Below are 18,604 nucleotides of genomic sequence, written 5' to 3' on the forward strand. Positions count from 1 at the left end.
CCCTCACTCCACTCTCACACTTCATTTACACTCTCCATTTTGCTGGCAGGGTGCTTCACCTTCCAAATTTATTAGGGGGTCATGGTGAGGAATTCTGGCCAAACTTCATCCCTCCTTCACAACACTATTTGCAGTGATGGGTTGTCATATCCCAAACAGGGGTCACAAGAAACTCATAATAGAGGTCAGTTATTTCAATCCAATGTGTGAATTTCACCCCTCTCTGGAGCTCCAAGCCGCCACACCACACACACACTTCCCTTCTCTGCTTGTGACGTCGCTTCGAGAGAGGCAAAGTTAGGACTGTAGGGCTTCTCCGTCAGTTCTGCCAAGAGGCCAGTTTCAGTGGGACTTGTTCCCTCAACTGTTAAGCTCAAGGAGAAACCAATTATTGTCAGGAACTCTGTCAGTCTTCCCCAGCAATGTGCAGCCACGGAGGGGGGGGGGTTGTTGGTTGTGTTCTCCAGTGCATTCCAAGTTCATACAGGATGATGTGTGGTGCAGCAGATCTGGCAGAGCAAAGGATGGCCTAAACAGCCTAATTGCATCCCGGTGCAGTTCCATTGGCATTCAGTCATAGATCTCTCCCATTTTGTGTGGCTTTATTTTTAAGGAATGCAGGAAAAGTCTACATTTAAATGGTACACATTTTGTATGCACTTTTAATGTAAAACACAGATTTTTATGCTGTTCAGTGCACTTTTTAAAATGCCAAACATGTATTTTTGTACACACTTTTTGTGCACTGAATCTGCATTGCAAAATCTGTAGAAGTGCATAATTGGATTGAGAGTGCTGTTCCAATCCGCAGGCAAGATCGGGAGGGTTGGTCCACTGCAAAAAGCTGGCAGAACAAATTCCTTCCCTAGGTAGCACACTATGTAAACTTAAGGCTACGCTCTTGGATGTGCCCCAGAATCCTCTTCAACAGCCAGATTTTTCATGCCCAGCATGGAAAGGATCCTAATGTCAGGGGTGTTCACATGTTGCATTCAATGAGTGTACTATCTGCATATCTGTGTACATGAATAGTTGAGCTGCACACTTGCGCAGCTATTCACATGCAACACTCAACAGTTGTATGGTCTGTGTACCTGTGTACACAATGACTGATCAACAGATGTGCACTCTTTCACACAAACACTTGTACATATGTAGATACAGCTTGTACCTGCATTCACTACAATGTGCAAACAAGCCTATAGAAAGGGTCTCCTCACAGAAGGAAATCTTGAAAGCCACTGTTTTTTAGGAGGATCCTTTCCAATTATGGAAGGGGAAGTGTTTGCACAGAGTAGGGATGGGCCAAAATGTTTGCCCCTCTTTCAGGTGGTAAACAGAGGGCGGCTGTTTTGTGGCCCACTGACTTAGATTGTAAGAAACAAAGTAGGCCTGAGTGGAACGTTTTTCATTTAACTTTTTCAGCTCAAAGTTGTGGTGCTCCAACAAGGCAAAAGGTTTCAAGGAACTGCTTGCCCTCCTGACTGATCTTATTTCACTCTCACTTTGTGCTTCATTGTCCTTGCACTGATAGTACTTCTGGGAGTCCTGGGGGTTGATGGGCACATTATTTTTCCTTCCCAGCAGGCTTCAGAGTGAGGGCAAGAAGCATCGCCCTTCCTTGGATTGGCTTCATGATTATCTCATGTCATCATGTCACATCATTGTGAAGCCAATGAGAAGGGGTGTGATGCTTCCTGCCCTGACTCTGGAGCTTGCTGGGGAAGAGGGTGTAAATGGCTGCCAGGGCTCCTGGGGGAAGAGCTACAACAGGCGGAGGATAACATTGTGTATGTTACGACGTTTGTGAAGGCGGATGAAGGCTGCATCAGATGAAATACTTCCAATCGTCGTGGTATCCATGCCATGGGATCAAAGCCTTTTTCTGTCAAGATTGTGTGTTGATTGTCATGCACCGATCTCCCCACATAAAACAAATTCACGCACAGACGTCTTCCACCCAAACCAAACCAAAAGTCCCATGGCGATCGGCGAATGGCAACGGGGGCAGGACTGTGAAATCTGGAAGCCCCTAGTCATGGACTGGCACATGGGTGGTGGATACAGATTCAGTCGTCCTGGCTCAAGGACCGAGGCAGTTGAGTAGTTTGGTAGCTGTATCCACGACTGAGCAGTCCTACTCAGGATCCACTCTGCTCACCCCATATGGGGAGGGGGCTAGAAAAGGTGCCCTAAACATAGTCTGCCTCATCTCTCTCCCTGACTGGATCACCGCGTCCAGTGGGGTCACCACTTAGCGGTCGCAAAAGACAAATGAACTTTGGAACATGGAATATATGGATGTTGCTGGACAATACAGATAGTGAACGTCCTGAACGCAGGACTGCCATCATTGCGAGGGAGTTGAGACATTTTAATATTGACATAGCAGCACTCCAAGAAACTCGAAGAGCAGGAGAAGGACAACGGAAGGAAGAAAAGGGAGGCTATACCTTCTTCTGGACTGCCTGAACAAGAATGATGAATACATGGAGTAGGCTTTGCTATTAAAAATGATCTTGTGAAGCTCTTGTCAGAAGTTCCTACTGGCATTAATGAACGACTGTCAATCTCCAATTAAAACTCGCCAAAAACCAGCAGGCAACTATTCTAAGTGCTTATGCACCAACATTAGATGCTGATGAAGACATCAAGGAACATTTTTATAACCAGCTGGACCCCATCTTATCAGAGATACCTAAGGAGGATAAAATTATCCTCTTGGGCGATTTCAATGCAAGAGTTGGGCATGATTTCGATTTATGGCCAGAAACCATTGGGAAAGAAGGAGTTGGCAATAGCAACCTGAATGGCATTCTACTTCTGATTAAATGTGTAGAGCATAATCTTGTTATTACAAACACACTCTTTCGGCAGAAAGATAAATTTAAAACATCATGGAAGCACCCTTGGTCGAAGCACTGGCATATCCTGGATTACGTAATTGTCCGTGCCAGAGATTGTCGTGATGTACTCCTCACCAGGGCCACGACGAGTGCCGATGACTGCTGGACATACCACGATTAATTCGAACCACTATGGCCATTAATATTGTTCCTCAACGTAGGCTCCAAGGAAGAAAACCAAGGCATAAAATGAACATTCATTCCCTTCAAGATCCTATTAAGCGAGCCTGCTTTCAAACAACTCTCAAGAAACATCTACTGACGGGACTCCCTGAAAATGTCGAGGAACACTGGATTAAACTGAAGACATCCATTATTGCAGCATGTGAACAAACGATTGGATACCAAACTAAGAAACATCAGGACTGGTTTGATGAGAATGATAGTGAGATTGAACATATCATCGACATGAAAAGGAAAGCCTTCCAGATATGGCAGAAAGACATTAACTGTGCTGCTAAGAAAAACATATATGCCAGTGCAAAGACTGAGGTCCAAAGAAGAACTAGAGAACTTAAGAACGCCTGGTGGATAAAGAAAGCTCAAGAAATCCAGCACTTTGCAGATGCTAATGATGCACGGGGCTTTTTTAATACCACAAAGGCCATTAAATGGCCTATGGACCAACAAATTACAGTACAAATCCCTTACATTCAGTGGATGGTACCAAACTTCTTAAGGATAAAGAGTCTATTGCACTGCGCTTGAAAGAGCATTACCACAAACTCCTTAATCTTAACTCTATTGTGGCTGATGAGGTCTTCTTGCAAATTCCACAACAATAAACTAGAGACGAGCTTGCAGTATCCCCTAATTTGATGAAGTCAGTAAAGCCATCAATCAAATGAAGAACAACAAAGCTAGTGGACCTGATGGGATTCCTGCTGAAGTCTTTAAAGAAGGTGGGCCTGAACTTTCACAACAACTTCATAAGCTCATCAAAAAAACTGGATGAGGGAGAAGCTCCTGGAAGACTTTAGGGACACCATAATTATCACCCCTTTTAAGAAGGGTGATAGAACATATTGTGGGAACTATTGAGGTATTTCTCTTCTTGCTACCACAGGTAAAATTCTTGCAAGGATCCTCGCAAATCGCCTCCTACCTATCTCAGAGGATGTCTTCCCCAAATCTCAAAATGGTTTCCGCCCTTCCAGGGGGACAGTGGACATGATCTTCACTGCACGACAGCTTCAAGAAAAATGCCAGGAGCAGAATGAACCTTTATATATGGCGTTTATTGATCTGACTAAGGCCTTTGTTGTGAATCGAACTGCTTTCTGGACCATCCTTCTGAAAACTGGATGCCCTGATAAATTTGTGAATATTTTGTGACTCCTTCATGACAACATGACAGTGACAATTTTGGATAACAATGGCTTTCGGAGAGATCCATTCAGAGTTGAATCAGGCTTAAAACAGGGATGTGTCATTGCTCCTACCTTATTTGCTATTTTCATTGCTATGATTCTACACCTTATTGAGGGGAAAATTTCTATGTGGAAATCACATATTGAACAGATGGAAAGCTTTTTAATCTCAGTAGGCTGAAAGCAAAAAGTAAGGTAATGTCACTCTCTGTTGTAGAACTTCAATATGCCGATGATAACGTAGTCTCCACACATTCAGAGAAAGATCTTCAAACTATTTGCAGAAGCATATGGAAAGCTTGGGCTCTCACTTAATATTAAACAAACCAAAGTGCTTCATCAACAGGTGCGAAGTCCCTATGTAGCACCATCAATCCAGCTTAATGGTGTGACGCTGGAGAACGTTGATCACTTCCCCTATCTTAGCAGCCATCTCTCTGTAAAAGTTGACATTGATGCTGAAATTCAACATTGTCTGAGCTCTGCGAGTGCTGCATTATCCCGAAGCGTAGAGTGTTCAAGGATTGGGATATTCGCAAGGAGACCAAAATGCTTATTTACAAAGCCATTGTACTACCGACCTTACTGTACGCCTGTGAAACATGGACCATTGATAAACGCCACTCCCAACTTCTTGAAAGATTCCACCAACGCTGCCTCTGGAAAATTCTGCAAATTACTTGGGAAGACAGACAGACTAATGTTAGTGTTTTGGAAGAAGCAAAGACTACCAGTGTTGAAACAATGATCCTTCAACATCAACTTCGCTGGACCAGCCATGTTGTTCGAATGCCTGATCACCATCTTCCAAAGCGGCTACTTCACTCCTAACTTAAGGATGGAAAACGGAACATCGGTGGACAGCAAAAGAAGTGTAAAGATGTTCTTAAAGCGAATCTAAAAATATGTAACATGAACATCAAGAACTGGGAAGTCTTGGCCCATAAACATCCCAAATGGAGGTCGGCTATTATCAAAGGTGCTGTGGACTTCAAAGAAGCACGAATACAGGGCGAATGGGACAAATGAGCTAAGTGGAAGGCACGTCAAACAAATCCTCATCACAACCATCTTCCATCTGGAAACCTATGTCCTCACTGTGGGAGGCTGTGTTGATCCAGAATTGGCCTCCACAGTGACAGTCATTGTTAAAGACTTACCCTGGAAGGCAATCTTACTTGGCCACGAGTGATCGCCAATGAATGAATGAGTTGGATGTATGCTTCATCCCCTCTTGTTCCTCCCCAAATTTTCAGCATTCGGAAAGGCTGGGGACATTGGAGGCGGCATTTCAGCTCAGCAGTAAACAGGTGCACTGAGTCTTGAGCCATCCATTGTTCCCACATACACTGCCTCTTGAACCCCTGGGCCGCGTGTACTCTGCATATTTTCAAAATATAAAAATAAAATCCTGTGCCAGGCAATGCATGACGCCTGCCAAGGAAATTTGGATTCTGTGATGCCAATGGGGTGAACTGGCCCAATTTCCCTTTCTCTCTGAGTAAATTTGTTCCATGTTTTCTTGCTGTTCCACCAAATCCATGGCTGTGGGGGATGGGGAAGGAGTGCCACTAAGAATTCTTGTGCCTCTGGAAACGGCAGCTCCATCTCAGGGCTGCCGTGGCCAAGAGTTGTTGCTCAACCCACCCGCCTCCCTCAATCCATCTCATCTCTTTTCAAAACCCACTCAGCTTCCTTAAGTTGACTGTGCATTTGTGTGAAGTACTCCTTTTTTGTTTTGTGATCCAGGATTAGTTTCCCCTCCATGCCCCTTTGAGTGCCATTATTTCAGTAGAAAATGTGGCTTATAAAACACTCAAATAACACTGTCTCTCCTCATTCAGCTTTGGGTTAGTTTCATCGGATACCTTTGAACTGGAGAGTTCAACAATGTGTCTGTTTGCTGTCTCCATCATCTTATAAATCTCTATTTTGTCCTCTCCCCACCCAATCCTTAAGATTGGCTGATATCTGGAATTTCCTGTAGGTACGCCTGCGCCGTTCCATTTCTCTTGCTACCTTCAAAGCCTACCTTTTCCATAATGCCTTTGGCACAATTCATTAGCCCTCATCCTATGCTGAAAAACTAGCCCTAAGTAATTTATGTAAGTCAAAAAGAGCACAGTAGGGAGCCTCCTCTATATTGTGCTCGAATTTGGAAAGCCTAAAATAATATGTTTTTTGTTTTATAATTATGTGTGTGTATATTTATCTACAGATGGATAGTGATACGCTTTTAAAGATATGTATGTGCATGTGCACATGTCCAAACTTTGTTATTTAATTTTCCTTTAAGAATTTTCTGATTTTTAATATAGACTGGCTTTAAATTCAATATTCTGCAGGAAAGGGGGGATTTTAGGTTTTTCTGGTGATATGTTTTTCTTTTTTATGTCAAGCAGTACTCATATTTGGAGGCTGTAATTGATGTATAATTGGTTCCTTAAAAAAGTTAATTAAAATAAAAAACCTAGCCCTAAGTAGATGCAACTGAAACCCTAAATACATATGATTCCCCAGTTTTACCGTCCCCTCTGTATTCCCCCCCCCTTATCAGTGACCCCTCCTGGCTTGAATGTTGAACAGCAACATTCCTCAAGGTGGAAGCTTGCCTTTTACTCTGTCAATTGCTGCGCACGTTGATAGCACACTATTATGAGGGTGGTGGTGTTCACAGAGTACATCAGTACAGAGAACCCTTCAAAGCAATACCACCAGCTCCTCACTTCCCCTTCTCATACACACATACTTGCCTAGACCAAAGGCTGTCATGGCTATTTCATGGTTTCTTCTGCCTTTCAGGTGATGGGGTGGAAGCGGATCAGAAGGTGAAGACACAGTGGCCGCGGTCGGCAGATGAACCAGGGTTGTACATGGCACAAACAGGTAACAGCCTTTGTGGGCAAGTGATGGGGAGATGTTGAAAGCCACCAGGGTCTTTTCAGGGAATCCTCCCTCACAGGCAGATTCAGCATTTTCTGTGTGTCGTGGGTCACCATCCTTTTTGGTCTCATGGGCACATTTCACCAACCCCCCCCACTCCACAACCTGTTCTATTGGCTGCAGTAGCATACTTCTTTCAAGCCTAATTTCGAGGGCAGGAAGGGACCTTGGTGGCATAAAAGAAGGCCTTGGTGGGCATGTCTGCCCATGGGCATCCTTTGGGCACCTCTGCTGTGTGTTATTTTCTCTCTGTGTGTTTTAATTCCAGATGTTTCAATAACAGGACAAGGGGTATTACAATTACAGTGGTACTGCAAAAAAAGGAAAACAAAAAGATTTTGCAAATCAAATACACATAGATTCTGTCTTAGAAATGTTGCATCCAGAGATCTGGATCTCTGTCTAAGGCCAGGACTCAACACTAGAGTCACTATCAACGTTTCACCTACAGCAACCTTTGAAGTCCTCCCCAGATGAGACATACCTGGGATTTTGAGGGAAGATAGCAGAGTTTTGATGATATTTGCAGTGTTTCTCAGGGTGGGAACTGGCTGGGGGTGAGATGGGGTAGCCCCACACATTGCCTTGACTTCCACCAAAATTCTCCTAAAATGAAGGTTGAAGCAAATTGTGAAGGTTCTTCCTCAGACTGAAAAATATGAAAGATTTAAAAGGAAAGGGTTTTAATGTGCGAACTCCCCTCAGCTCAACTTGGAATTGTTCAGGAATGATGAACATCTCTAGGGAACATTTAGAATTTCACCACCACCAATATTCCTAAACTGATTTGAAACACTAGTTGCCTTAGGCACTGATGGCCAGACAGAGCTAAACAAAGCTACCCAAAGAGGATTTTAAAGCCTTTAATTAAACGCTGCAGGGCGTTGAGGGAGAGGAGAGATACAATCCCTGAACTTGTCTGACCAAGAAATAGGAAGCTCCCCCCCCCCGCAATCAGCCTATAGCTTTTGCAAAGGACTCCTGTGTTTACTCTCTCTCTCAACTAAACCCCTGAGCTGGGGAACATCTGTGGCCCTCCAGATGTTGTTGGGTTACAACTCCCATCATCCCAACCATTGCCCATGCTGGCTGGGGCTCAGAACTGGAGCCCGCATGTATTTGCAGGGCCATCGGTTCCCCAGTAACAGCTAGTATAGCACAGTGGGGAGCAGAGCCTGGCTGGGAGTCCAGAGTCTGTGAGTTCAAATCCCTGCTCGTGTCTCCTGGGTGTCAAGGGCCAGCTAAAGATCACCCCACAGGGAGTGGCTCAGGGGTTACGTGCCCTGCCACCTGTGCAGCCGTGGGCAAGCTGCAGAGTCCCAAGGAGCCATGTTGCCCCCCAGCTGGCAGTTGCGGGCAAGGAAGGGGCTGGCTTGTGCAGCTGTGGCAAGCTGAGCAGCCCCTAGCCAGCTGGGGAGGACTAGCCTCAGAGGGAGGCAATGGTAAACACCCTCGGAATACCGCTTACCATGAAAACCCTCTTCGTAGGGTGGCCATAAGTCAGGATCGACTTGAAGGCAGTCCATTTCATTTTTTCACCCTTGTAGAACAGTAGCTAAAGGGGGCGTCATCACAAATGGTTTTACACATGCACACACACACCACGTCATTACTGAAGCACTGGTCCTACCATGCCCTTGGAACCACTGGCTTGTCTCCTGGGTGTCAAGGGCCAGCTAAAGATCACCCCCACAGCGAGTGGCTCAGGGGTTACGTGCCCTGCCAACTGTGCAGCCGTGGGCAAGCTGCCTAGTCCCAAGGAGCCCAGCTGCCCCCCAGCTGGCAGTTGCGGGCAAGGAAGGGGCTGGCTGGTGCAGCTGTGGCAAGCGGAGCAGGCCCTAGCCTCAGAGGGAGGCAATGGTAAACCCCCTCTGAATGCCGCTTACCATGAACACCCTCTTCATAGGGTAGTGTTTTAATAGTGCTTTCTTTGCTGAGAGAAGACAATAAAATCATACACATTAAAAAACACAAAAAATTGAAATAGATAAAAATACAAAAAATACAAATAAGAAATATAGTGGAGTGATATTAAAAGGGGACTAAAGAGGTAAATAGCGCCAGTGTGGTGTAGTGGTAAAGGTGATGGACTAGGACCTGGGAGACCAGGGTTCGAATCCCCACACAGCCATGAAGCTCACTGGGTGACCTTGGGCCAGTCACTGCCTCTCAGCCTCAGAGGGAGTCAATGGTAAACCCCCTCTGAATGCCGCTTACCATGAAAACCCTATTCATAGGGTTGCCATAAGTTGGGAGGGAGTCCATTTCATTTCATTTCTAGGTCCCCCAGTAGCTTATGGTGAAACCTCAAAAGCTTTCCTTCCAAAAACCTCAATGTTGTGAAATGCAAATTGCAACACTTGCATCATGTGCATAATTAGTTTGTGAACCAGGTGAATAAATAATGCAGCCTGGTGATGTCACATCACTGATTTTGGATTTTGATGAGGCTAGCAAAATCATGAGACAACCAACAAATTTTGGATAGCTTCTGCATCTCAGGACAACTCCCCACATCTTCATCTCTGAGAGATCTCAGCTGAGATTCCTTCCTTTTAAGGATGAACTGAAAGATTGAAATTTCAGACACTCAGCTCAATATTTTTGGCTCCTGATTCACTTTTTTTTCTTTCTAAAAAAACTTTTTTAAAGCAGGCCCCCCACCTCTTGGGTCTGGGGATACATATGGAAATCTAAAAAAAAATGGTCAAGGGACACCCCAAAATACCATTTCACAAAAGAAAACCAGTGATGCTTCACCTTCCACCAAACAGGAAAAGAACCACCACATGCCCCGAAACAACTAAAACACAGACAAGAAAGCAGGCAAACCCTCCCAACAGAAAAGGCAAAAGGATCTCAATGGTGGGGGGTTTGGGTGGGCTCCGTGTCTGTCTGTCTGTCTGAAGGAGTTGTAATGTCCATGGGCGTCACATCAGGGGCCCCAATTTTGAGATATTTTCTTGCTCCTGTCACTCCTGGGTGGGCTGTGACCATCACTCCCCCACCCTACATTAGAATGATGCTCTGTGACAATGTCCTGGCAGGGAAAATGGCAGCCTTGAGCTGGCCATCACCGAGGATAGCTCCACTGCTATATGAGATGGTGGTAAAATACTTAAAAAAAATCTTTAAAATGGGGGGGCAGGGAGAGAGCCCACTGCTGCTCACTGCCACAGTAAATTCCATCCTGAAACCTTTCAACAAATCGCCTCCCAGTAATTCATGTATTTATAACTTTTTTAATTTCCTGGAGTAATTTTAGATGTGGGGTGGGATAAAAATAACAAAATGCATGCACACACAAATTTTCCACCTGCAGATGGGGTGGCGATTTTGTGGTGTGTGTGTTATACATCTCTCCACAAACGGTCATGGCACGGATGAGAGGCAGTAAAGATTGCCGAGCTGAGGGGTGAACACAGTTGGACTAAACCTGCCCTTTTGCCCTTCATCCCAGGCAAAGGGTGCAGCAAGGGCAAGTTGACCCCCACTTTCAGTTGTATCCTAGACTGCAGCCATAGAACTGCCCCATAGAACTCAGCAGAAGCCGTTGGAAACAGAGCCAACTCTTATCTGCCCACCTTCACCCTTGCATTTGCACACTTCCTCTCTGTTTCATTTTTAATTTAGTATTTTGGGTGAGGGGAAGAAGCACGTTTGCACATTTGCATGTGACAGAACCCCCAAAGTGGGTCATTTCTGAGAGAGAGAGAGGTGAGTCTGTGCCAGGGATGAGGAACTTCAGGTCCAAAGACCAAATGTGGCCCTCCATGCCACTCTGTCAGGCCCTCGAGACTCTTTCCCAGCCACACTCTCCCCAGCTCTCCTTTGTTTCCACCCTTCTTGCATGCTTTTGCGTGGCCCAAATGTGTTGTTGGTCATGCATCTTGCTTGCGTGGATAGATGATAGAGAGGGTGTGTGTGTGAATGTGTTTAGAAACTAGCCTGTTCTACAAAGGTGAAATCCATATGTGTTGCTCCCCACACAAACACACACTTTTGCCTCTGGCCCTGCCTACCATTGGCATGTCCACCCTGAAAGTTGCCCCGAAGGGAATGCCGTCTTTGGATGAAAAAAAGGTTCTTCATCTCTGGCCTATGGCAGTCTTTGTCAACCTGAAGTCCTCCAGGTGTGCTGCCTGGGGCTGATGGGAGTTGTAGTCCAGAACATCTGGAGGACTTCAGCTTGGCAAAGGCTGGTCTATAGTTTTGCCAATACGGCGTTTTTGACAATGTTCACCACAGGGTTGTATAGCTCAAAAGAAGACCAGTTTGCGGGTGAAGGAGACTGCCAGCTGTTATAACTGGTAGATAAGGTCTAAACTGGGACGTGCTATTAATCATTCACTTCTTCCCTGGCGCCAGCAGTCACATGCATTTTAATTAAGATGCAGCCCCCAACGACTGAAAAACCTGCATTTCATCTTCAATCCCCACCAGTCCCCTGAGTGCTGTCATTTTCATGGCGACAGCGAATCAAGATGATGTGTGCTTATCCCTTATTCCTCTTCCCACCCGCACTGCCCCCCCCAGTGCAAATGAGTTTAATTCGCTCCATTTATGCGTTCTCTTAGCACCTTCCTTGGAGACCCATAAAGAAAACAAATGTATTAATTGTTTCGCTCCCACGTATTTATGTAGCAAATCCGTCTGGGTAATATGAACGCCATTCACTTTCCCTCTCCTCTCCCTTTCTCCTTGCCTTTGATTTATAGTCTCTGGGTCCTTGTGTGCATTGCCTCGGAAGACAATTGGAGCCACAGTCGAGGAGAACTTGGAGGGATCTGCTAGGCCAGTTTGTGCAAACAAAGATAGCGGCCAGTTTGTGGCCTTGCTATCTAAGCTAGGCCTCATCTGCACTGTCCATTTAGAGCAGTGTTATACCGCTTGAGACAGTTACACCTTTCCCTAGAAGGTGGAACATAGCGAAGAGGCAGAACAAGCAGACATAATACACCAGTAACAGGTGCCTGCCAGCCTCAGCTTTTCCTCCACGTCAGACTGAGGAAGACAGGAGCACTGCAGTGTCACCTGACCACACCGTTCCAGGTGACACATCGTGCCACCAGGCAATGCCACTGGGCAAAGGAATCGTGGTCGACGCAGCACTGACACCCCAGGCAAGTTGCTCCTCAGCAACAGGAATCCCCATCAAGACCCACGTTCTTCCCAATCGTGATGGTGGCTGCTTTGTCTCACTGCTTCCTTCACCTTGATTTCTTTGATCATTTAAGATTTATGTAGGGCATCTTTCTGCCCAAAGCCCCTTCCCCTTTGCAGGCTGTTAACAGATCAAATTCTAATCAGCAATTAAAATACTACAATAAAAATAAAACAGCCTCAGCAAAAACAGAACAATTTTTTTAAAAAAGCCCAGGCAGCCTCCCCACCCTGAAAAGCACCAACCCTGTCAAAGGCCCAGCAATCATCATCATCATTACATTTATTACCAGGGCAGGTCACAACAATATAAAATACGTTATTAAAAAGCTTAAAACAAATTAAATTCACAACTAAGGAAGGTCTTAAAAATATATCTCTCAAGTGTCAAAAGCCAGGGTGAAGAGGTGTATCTTCATCATACGATGAAAGCTGTGCAGTGAAGATCCCAGACGCATCACTGTGAGGAGGGGGTTGTACAACTTAGGGGCCACCACAGAGAATGCCCTCCACCAGACCACCATCTCCCAAGCTTCTGAAGATGGCAGAACTACCGAAAGGGCCCCTCTGCTTATCTCAACACCCGAGAAGGTCTGTAGGAAAGAGGCAGTCTTTCAGATATTGGGGACCTAAGTCATTTAGGGCTTTAAACAGTAGTGCGAGCGCTTTGAATTGGGCCCAAAAATGAACTGGCAACCAATGCAGCTGTTGTAAATAGGTTTATAAAATCTAAATGGAATCCCAGCTAATAATCTGGCTGCTGCATTTTGGACCAGTTGAAGTTTCCAAGTCATCTTCAAGGGCAGCCCCACATAGAGCGTATTGCAATAATCCAATCTGGAAGTTGCCACCCTGGGCTCCTGCTGGGAGGAAGGGTGGGATATATATAAAATAAATAAATAAATAATTTGTTTGTTTGTTTGTTTGGTTGGTTGGTTATTTAAAATATTTCTATCCTGCCCTTCTACCCTACAATAGGGCACTCAGGGCTGCTACAATAAAATCTCACACATATATAATAAAATACACAATAAAAACACAAAACATTACAGTAAATTAAAATGCATAAAATACTATTAAAATACTATTAAAATACTATTAAAATACATTATGCACATACATACATAAAATGCATTATGCATGCACATACAAACATACATACATGTATATATGTGCAAACACATATAAGAAAGTGAGAATAAAAGAACTTAAAAGGTAAAAATAAAAGATAAAAAACTTAAAACAGTGTCAGGCTGACCCATCATAATAAATAAATAAATAATGTCATCAGAGCATAAATAAAGTTATCAGAGCACAGAGAACTTTGGCTAAGTCATCTCTGTCCAAAATGGGCCAAAACTGGCAAACCAGCTGGAGCTGGAAAAAGGCACTCCTAGCTGCTGAGACCACCTGAGCCTCCAGTGACAAGGTTGAATCTAGGAGCACCCCTAGCCTAGATCCTTCCAGGGGAGTGGAACCCCGTCTAGGACAAGCAGTCTCCCCACCTCCCAGACATGAGAACTCTGGACACATAACACCTCTGAGTGTTTTCAGGATTCAGCCTCAGTTTATTGGCCCACATCCAGCCCATTACCGCCTCCAAGTACCGGTCCAGCACCTCAAGTACCTCTCCTGATTCAGATGGAACAAAGAGATAGAGCTGGGTGTCATCCACATATTGGTGACACCTCACTCCAGATCTCCTGATGACAGCTCCCAGCATGTTCATATAGATGTTAGAGAGCATGGGGGACAAAGTGAAACCCTGAGGGATACCATAGGACAACTCCCGTGGTGCCGAACATTAGCCTTCCATAACTACTTTTTGGAAGCAGCCTTGGAGATAGAAGGAGAACCACTGAAGCACAATTCCCCCAACCTGAGACACTTCAGAAGGGTACCATGATCAACAGTATCAAAAGCCACCAAAAGATCAAGGAGAATGAACAGGGTCTCACTTTCCCCATAACTTGCCCAACAAATGTCATCCACCAGGGTGAGCAAAATAGTTTCAGTGTCATTGCCGGGCCTGGAGCCAGACTAGAATGGATCCAAGTAATCAGTTTCTTCCAAGCATGCTTGAAGCTGGACCGCCACCACCTTCTCAAACACCTTGCCCAAAAAGGGGATATTTGCCACTAGGTGACAGTTGTTTAAAATGTCTGGGTCCAGGGAGGTCTGCTTGAGGAGGGGAGACACCACCTCCCCGTTCAAGGAAGATGGTACTTTCCCCTCCTTCAGTGAAGCATTGATCACTCACCGGACACACCCAGGCAACCCCTACAGTTAGCTCTAAGAAGCCAAGATGGGCAAGGGTCAAGGGGGCAGGCGGTTGGCTGCACTTCTTGAAGCAACTTGTCCTAGAATCATAGAATAGTAGAGGTGGAAGGGGCCTATAAGGCCATCAAGTCCAACCCCCTGCTCAATGCAGGAATCCAAATCAAGGCATTCCTGACAGATGGCTGTCCAGATGCCTCTTGAATGCTTCCAGTGTCAGAGAGCCCACTACCTCTCTAGGTAATTGGTTCCATTGTTGTATGGCTCTAACAGTTAGGAAGTTTTTCCTGATGTCCAGTTGAAATCTGGCTTCCTGCAACTTGAGCCCATTATTCCTTGTCCTGCACTCTGGGACGATCAAGAAGAGATCCCGGCCTTCCTCTATGTGACAACCTTTCAAGTACTTGAAGAGTGCTATCACATCTCCCCTCAGTCTTCTCTTCTCCAGGCTAAACATGCCCAGTTCTTTCAGTCTCTCCTCATAGGGCTTTGTTTCCAGTCCCCTGATCATCCTTGTTGCCTGTGAGGATCCCACCTCAGACCACCATCTGTCAGGTCCCTCCAGTCAGGATCCTGGTTTTTATTTGTTCTCTCACCAGCTCTAGCACAGATCTTGCAAGATCCCACGGCTAGGCAGCACCACCAGCCACTCCCTATTTCACAATATTGCCTGGGGACTTTGCCTTAGGGCTTATCCAAACAGAGCGGGATAATCCACCGTTTCCATATCCAGTTTGTCAGCTGATAGTCCTCACTTTTCGCCTTTTTGTTCACTGTTTCCCAATGAAAAAAATTGTCCCAATGAAATTCCCGATTTCAAACAGCAAATCGCATTTTTGCCAGTATTGGAAGGAGCGGATTTAACCCGCGAAAATGTGTGACACCACGTGACATCATTTGGACAACTGAAAAATAATAAGCACACATAGCGCACGTGTCACACATTTTGCAGTCATCTGGATGAGCCCACAGTCTCCTTCTGGCTTGTTGTTACTTTGTGTCTGGGTGCACTTGCAGGCCACAACCCCCCTGTATCTTTGTAGTTTGTCAGTCTTAACTTTTATCTTTGTTTCACCTGGCTTAAATTAGACATATATAATTCTTATTAGGTCTGGTGTTCATCAACATAGTATATTCACTTACCACAGTTATTATTAATATTCTCTTGTGCTTTTCCCCTCCTTTTAAAACATGAGCACGATAGAAGAAAAGGCCCTTTCAAATACATTTATCTGTTCTTCCAACTTTTTAATGTGTCCACTAATTCTTTAGTGTACAGTGGGGAGCAAACCTTGGAAATCCTTGTGAAGATCTATGGACTTACTGAGTTCCTAGGATAACCCTCAATCTCCCCAATTATTTCAACATAAAATTGAAATAAAAGGACTCTCAGGGTTTTTGAGAGGCTGAACAATGCAAGAAAATTATGTTGCCTAGGTAAGGAGTAGGGATGCAGGAGGAATCCTCCCATTCTAAGTTCCTGTCTGTCTATAAATAAGTAAACAAGATTTTTTAAAATGCATTTTTGACATCTGTATATCTTTTTCTCTGTATATTTTTATCTGTTGGTAGCAAGGAAGAATGAACAGATATCTATCTGTATGGAAGTTGAATTACTATTTATTATACCTTGATTTGTATTGTTACAAAATTCTGCCTTTGACGCAGGTTTCCTGTTTTCCACACCAATGTGGGATTTGTCAAAGTAAATACTACTGAGGAAGCAGTGGAGAGATACAAGCCTGTGGGGCAGAACCATGCAAAGCCAGAACTTTCTGTTTTCACTGCAGGAGTTCCCATGGTTAAAGAAATGAGCTGCTTTTAAAGCGTGCAGTGGCTTACCTTGTTGAACCAAAATCAGGAGGCAAACCATGCAGAGTTTTCTTGTTTGTGCAGATCCCCTTTTGGATCTTAGCAGTTATAATGTTCCTTCCCTCAATCCTGTGCAAGATTCATGGTTATGTTTGTGATGCTACTGATCCTCACAATGAACGAAGGGCAACTTTAGCAGCAGCTAGTGAGGTAACAAAGAGGAAGAGGCTGCTGTCAGGATCCCTCCTCAGGCCACCAACCTGTCAGGTCCCTCCAATCAGGATCCTGGTTTTTATTTGTTCTCTCACCAGCTCTAGCACAGATCTCACAAGATCCCACTGCTAGGCAGCACCACCAGCCACTCCCTATTTCACAATATTGCCTTGGGACCTTGCCTTAGTCTCCTTCTGGCTTATTGTTACTTTGTGTCTGGGTGCACTTGCAGACCACAACCCCCCTGTATCTTTGTGCCTATAAAGCATACAGCCCTGGGTTGCCCTGGATACTTGATGATACACTATCTCTTCACCTCTGCTACCATTTGATACTGTTTCTCCACCTTGGTAATTACCCTGCCCTCCCTTCTGGTCTGTGTAACCCCCAGCCAAGAATCAGGCCTTTGGTAAACCAAGAAAATATTTATTTATAAACACCAGGAAATAACAAGATTACTTTAGGTATATTTAACAAGCGTATGGTTTCATATAGTGTCACTCTTTATGTCTCCAGTCATATATAATCTGCCTTAATACCAGCCAAATATAATCCAACCCACAACCAACTCCAACCCACAACAACCGACCCACAACCAACTGTCATCCTCTCATTTATACCTTCAGCCACTCAAACGCTCAGCTAATCATCATACAGCATTCTCGCCCATGTACTCCCCCCTCTCACTCAATCCACTTACCATGTATACTTTAATAAACCCGCACTTACCATATTTACAGTTATCAAAATACAGGGGCATCACATTGCCCTCCTCTGAACCTGTTCCAGTTGCTCATGCTCAGGCCACAACAATCAAAACTGACCCAATACAGACAGACCAGACAGTACTCTGGATACCTCCATTGGACTTACTCTGACTGTGGCATCCAGCTCTGTCAGAATCTGAGTGACTTTGTGTCCATAGGCCTAAAATAGTTTTCAATCCCAGGCTAGAATTTTTGGTTTGGACAATATAAGACCCAGGTTCAAAAGGCAAGTACCTGTTTGGCCCTGATGTTCACACAAGTGGCTTTAGACAAGGGATTATCTTTGAGTCTCAGTTCCTGCAACTGTAAAATGCACATAATAATCTCCCTGTGGTAAGGGTGTTTGTGCTGCAACAAGGAGTAAGTGTAACATTTCACTCAGTTTTCTGAGCTTCAGAATTGGACAGAAAATAATTCTGAACAGCTGTATCTGAATTGGCTAAGTATAGTTCCCAGTAAGCAGCGAATCAGGGTTGATTTCCCCCCCCCACTCCTTCACTTTGACTGGCAGGCTAAAGGCTTATTTTACCCTTTAAGAGGAGGTACCAGTATTTTGTTGTATGTTGTTCTGCAGGCTTGAGGACTAGAAGCATGACTTTTTAAAAAGAAAACAAAAAGCAAAAGAAAGAAAATGACAGCTCTCAAGATCCTGTTGAAACCATTGGTTCCTGGCTTGCAAGGGAGGTCCTTTTTCAAGATAAACACAGAGTGGAAGCAAGATCCCTCTTGACATCCTTGGGACCACACTGAATATTAACAGCTTTGACTTTAGTCTGCTATTCTCTAGTGTAGTCACTTCTGGGTTTTGCTGTTGTCTACTACAGACAGTCTAGGAACAGAAGGGATTCCCCCCCATACACACACACACAAACACACATGCACAGGAATATTAATTTTACACTCATATTTGAAGGTCAGTGTTCTGCTGGAATGACTTCTCACATTGACGCCCCTTTCGGCTGATATTTGCTTTCTCTTTTCTTTCTCTCTTGCTCTTTGAAAAAAAGGTAAGTCCCCCAACTCCCCTCCTCCCTCCTCCATCTGTTCCTCCATAATTTAAATGGATGTCCTCCACTGTGGGACCGTCCAATAACTTCAGATAGATCATGAAGTCTAATAAAGAGCCAGATTGTTGTAAATGTCAGCGTCTTGT

General features: G+C 44.7%; 1 protein-coding gene across 1 annotated transcript in view; it reads left to right on the forward strand.

The window, feature by feature from the left end:
* Positions 1 to 18,604, forward strand: part of ADGRB2 (adhesion G protein-coupled receptor B2) — a 258,463-nt gene that overhangs the window by 99,254 nt on the left and 140,605 nt on the right. The window contains 1 exon segment of the mRNA XM_061596282.1: positions 7,079 to 7,162. Within this exon segment, the coding sequence (XP_061452266.1) occupies positions 7,079 to 7,162 (84 nt within the window).

Source organism: Rhineura floridana, chromosome 15, assembly GCF_030035675.1.
Source record: "Rhineura floridana isolate rRhiFlo1 chromosome 15, rRhiFlo1.hap2, whole genome shotgun sequence".
Classification (NCBI taxonomy): Eukaryota; Metazoa; Chordata; class Lepidosauria; order Squamata; family Rhineuridae; genus Rhineura; species Rhineura floridana.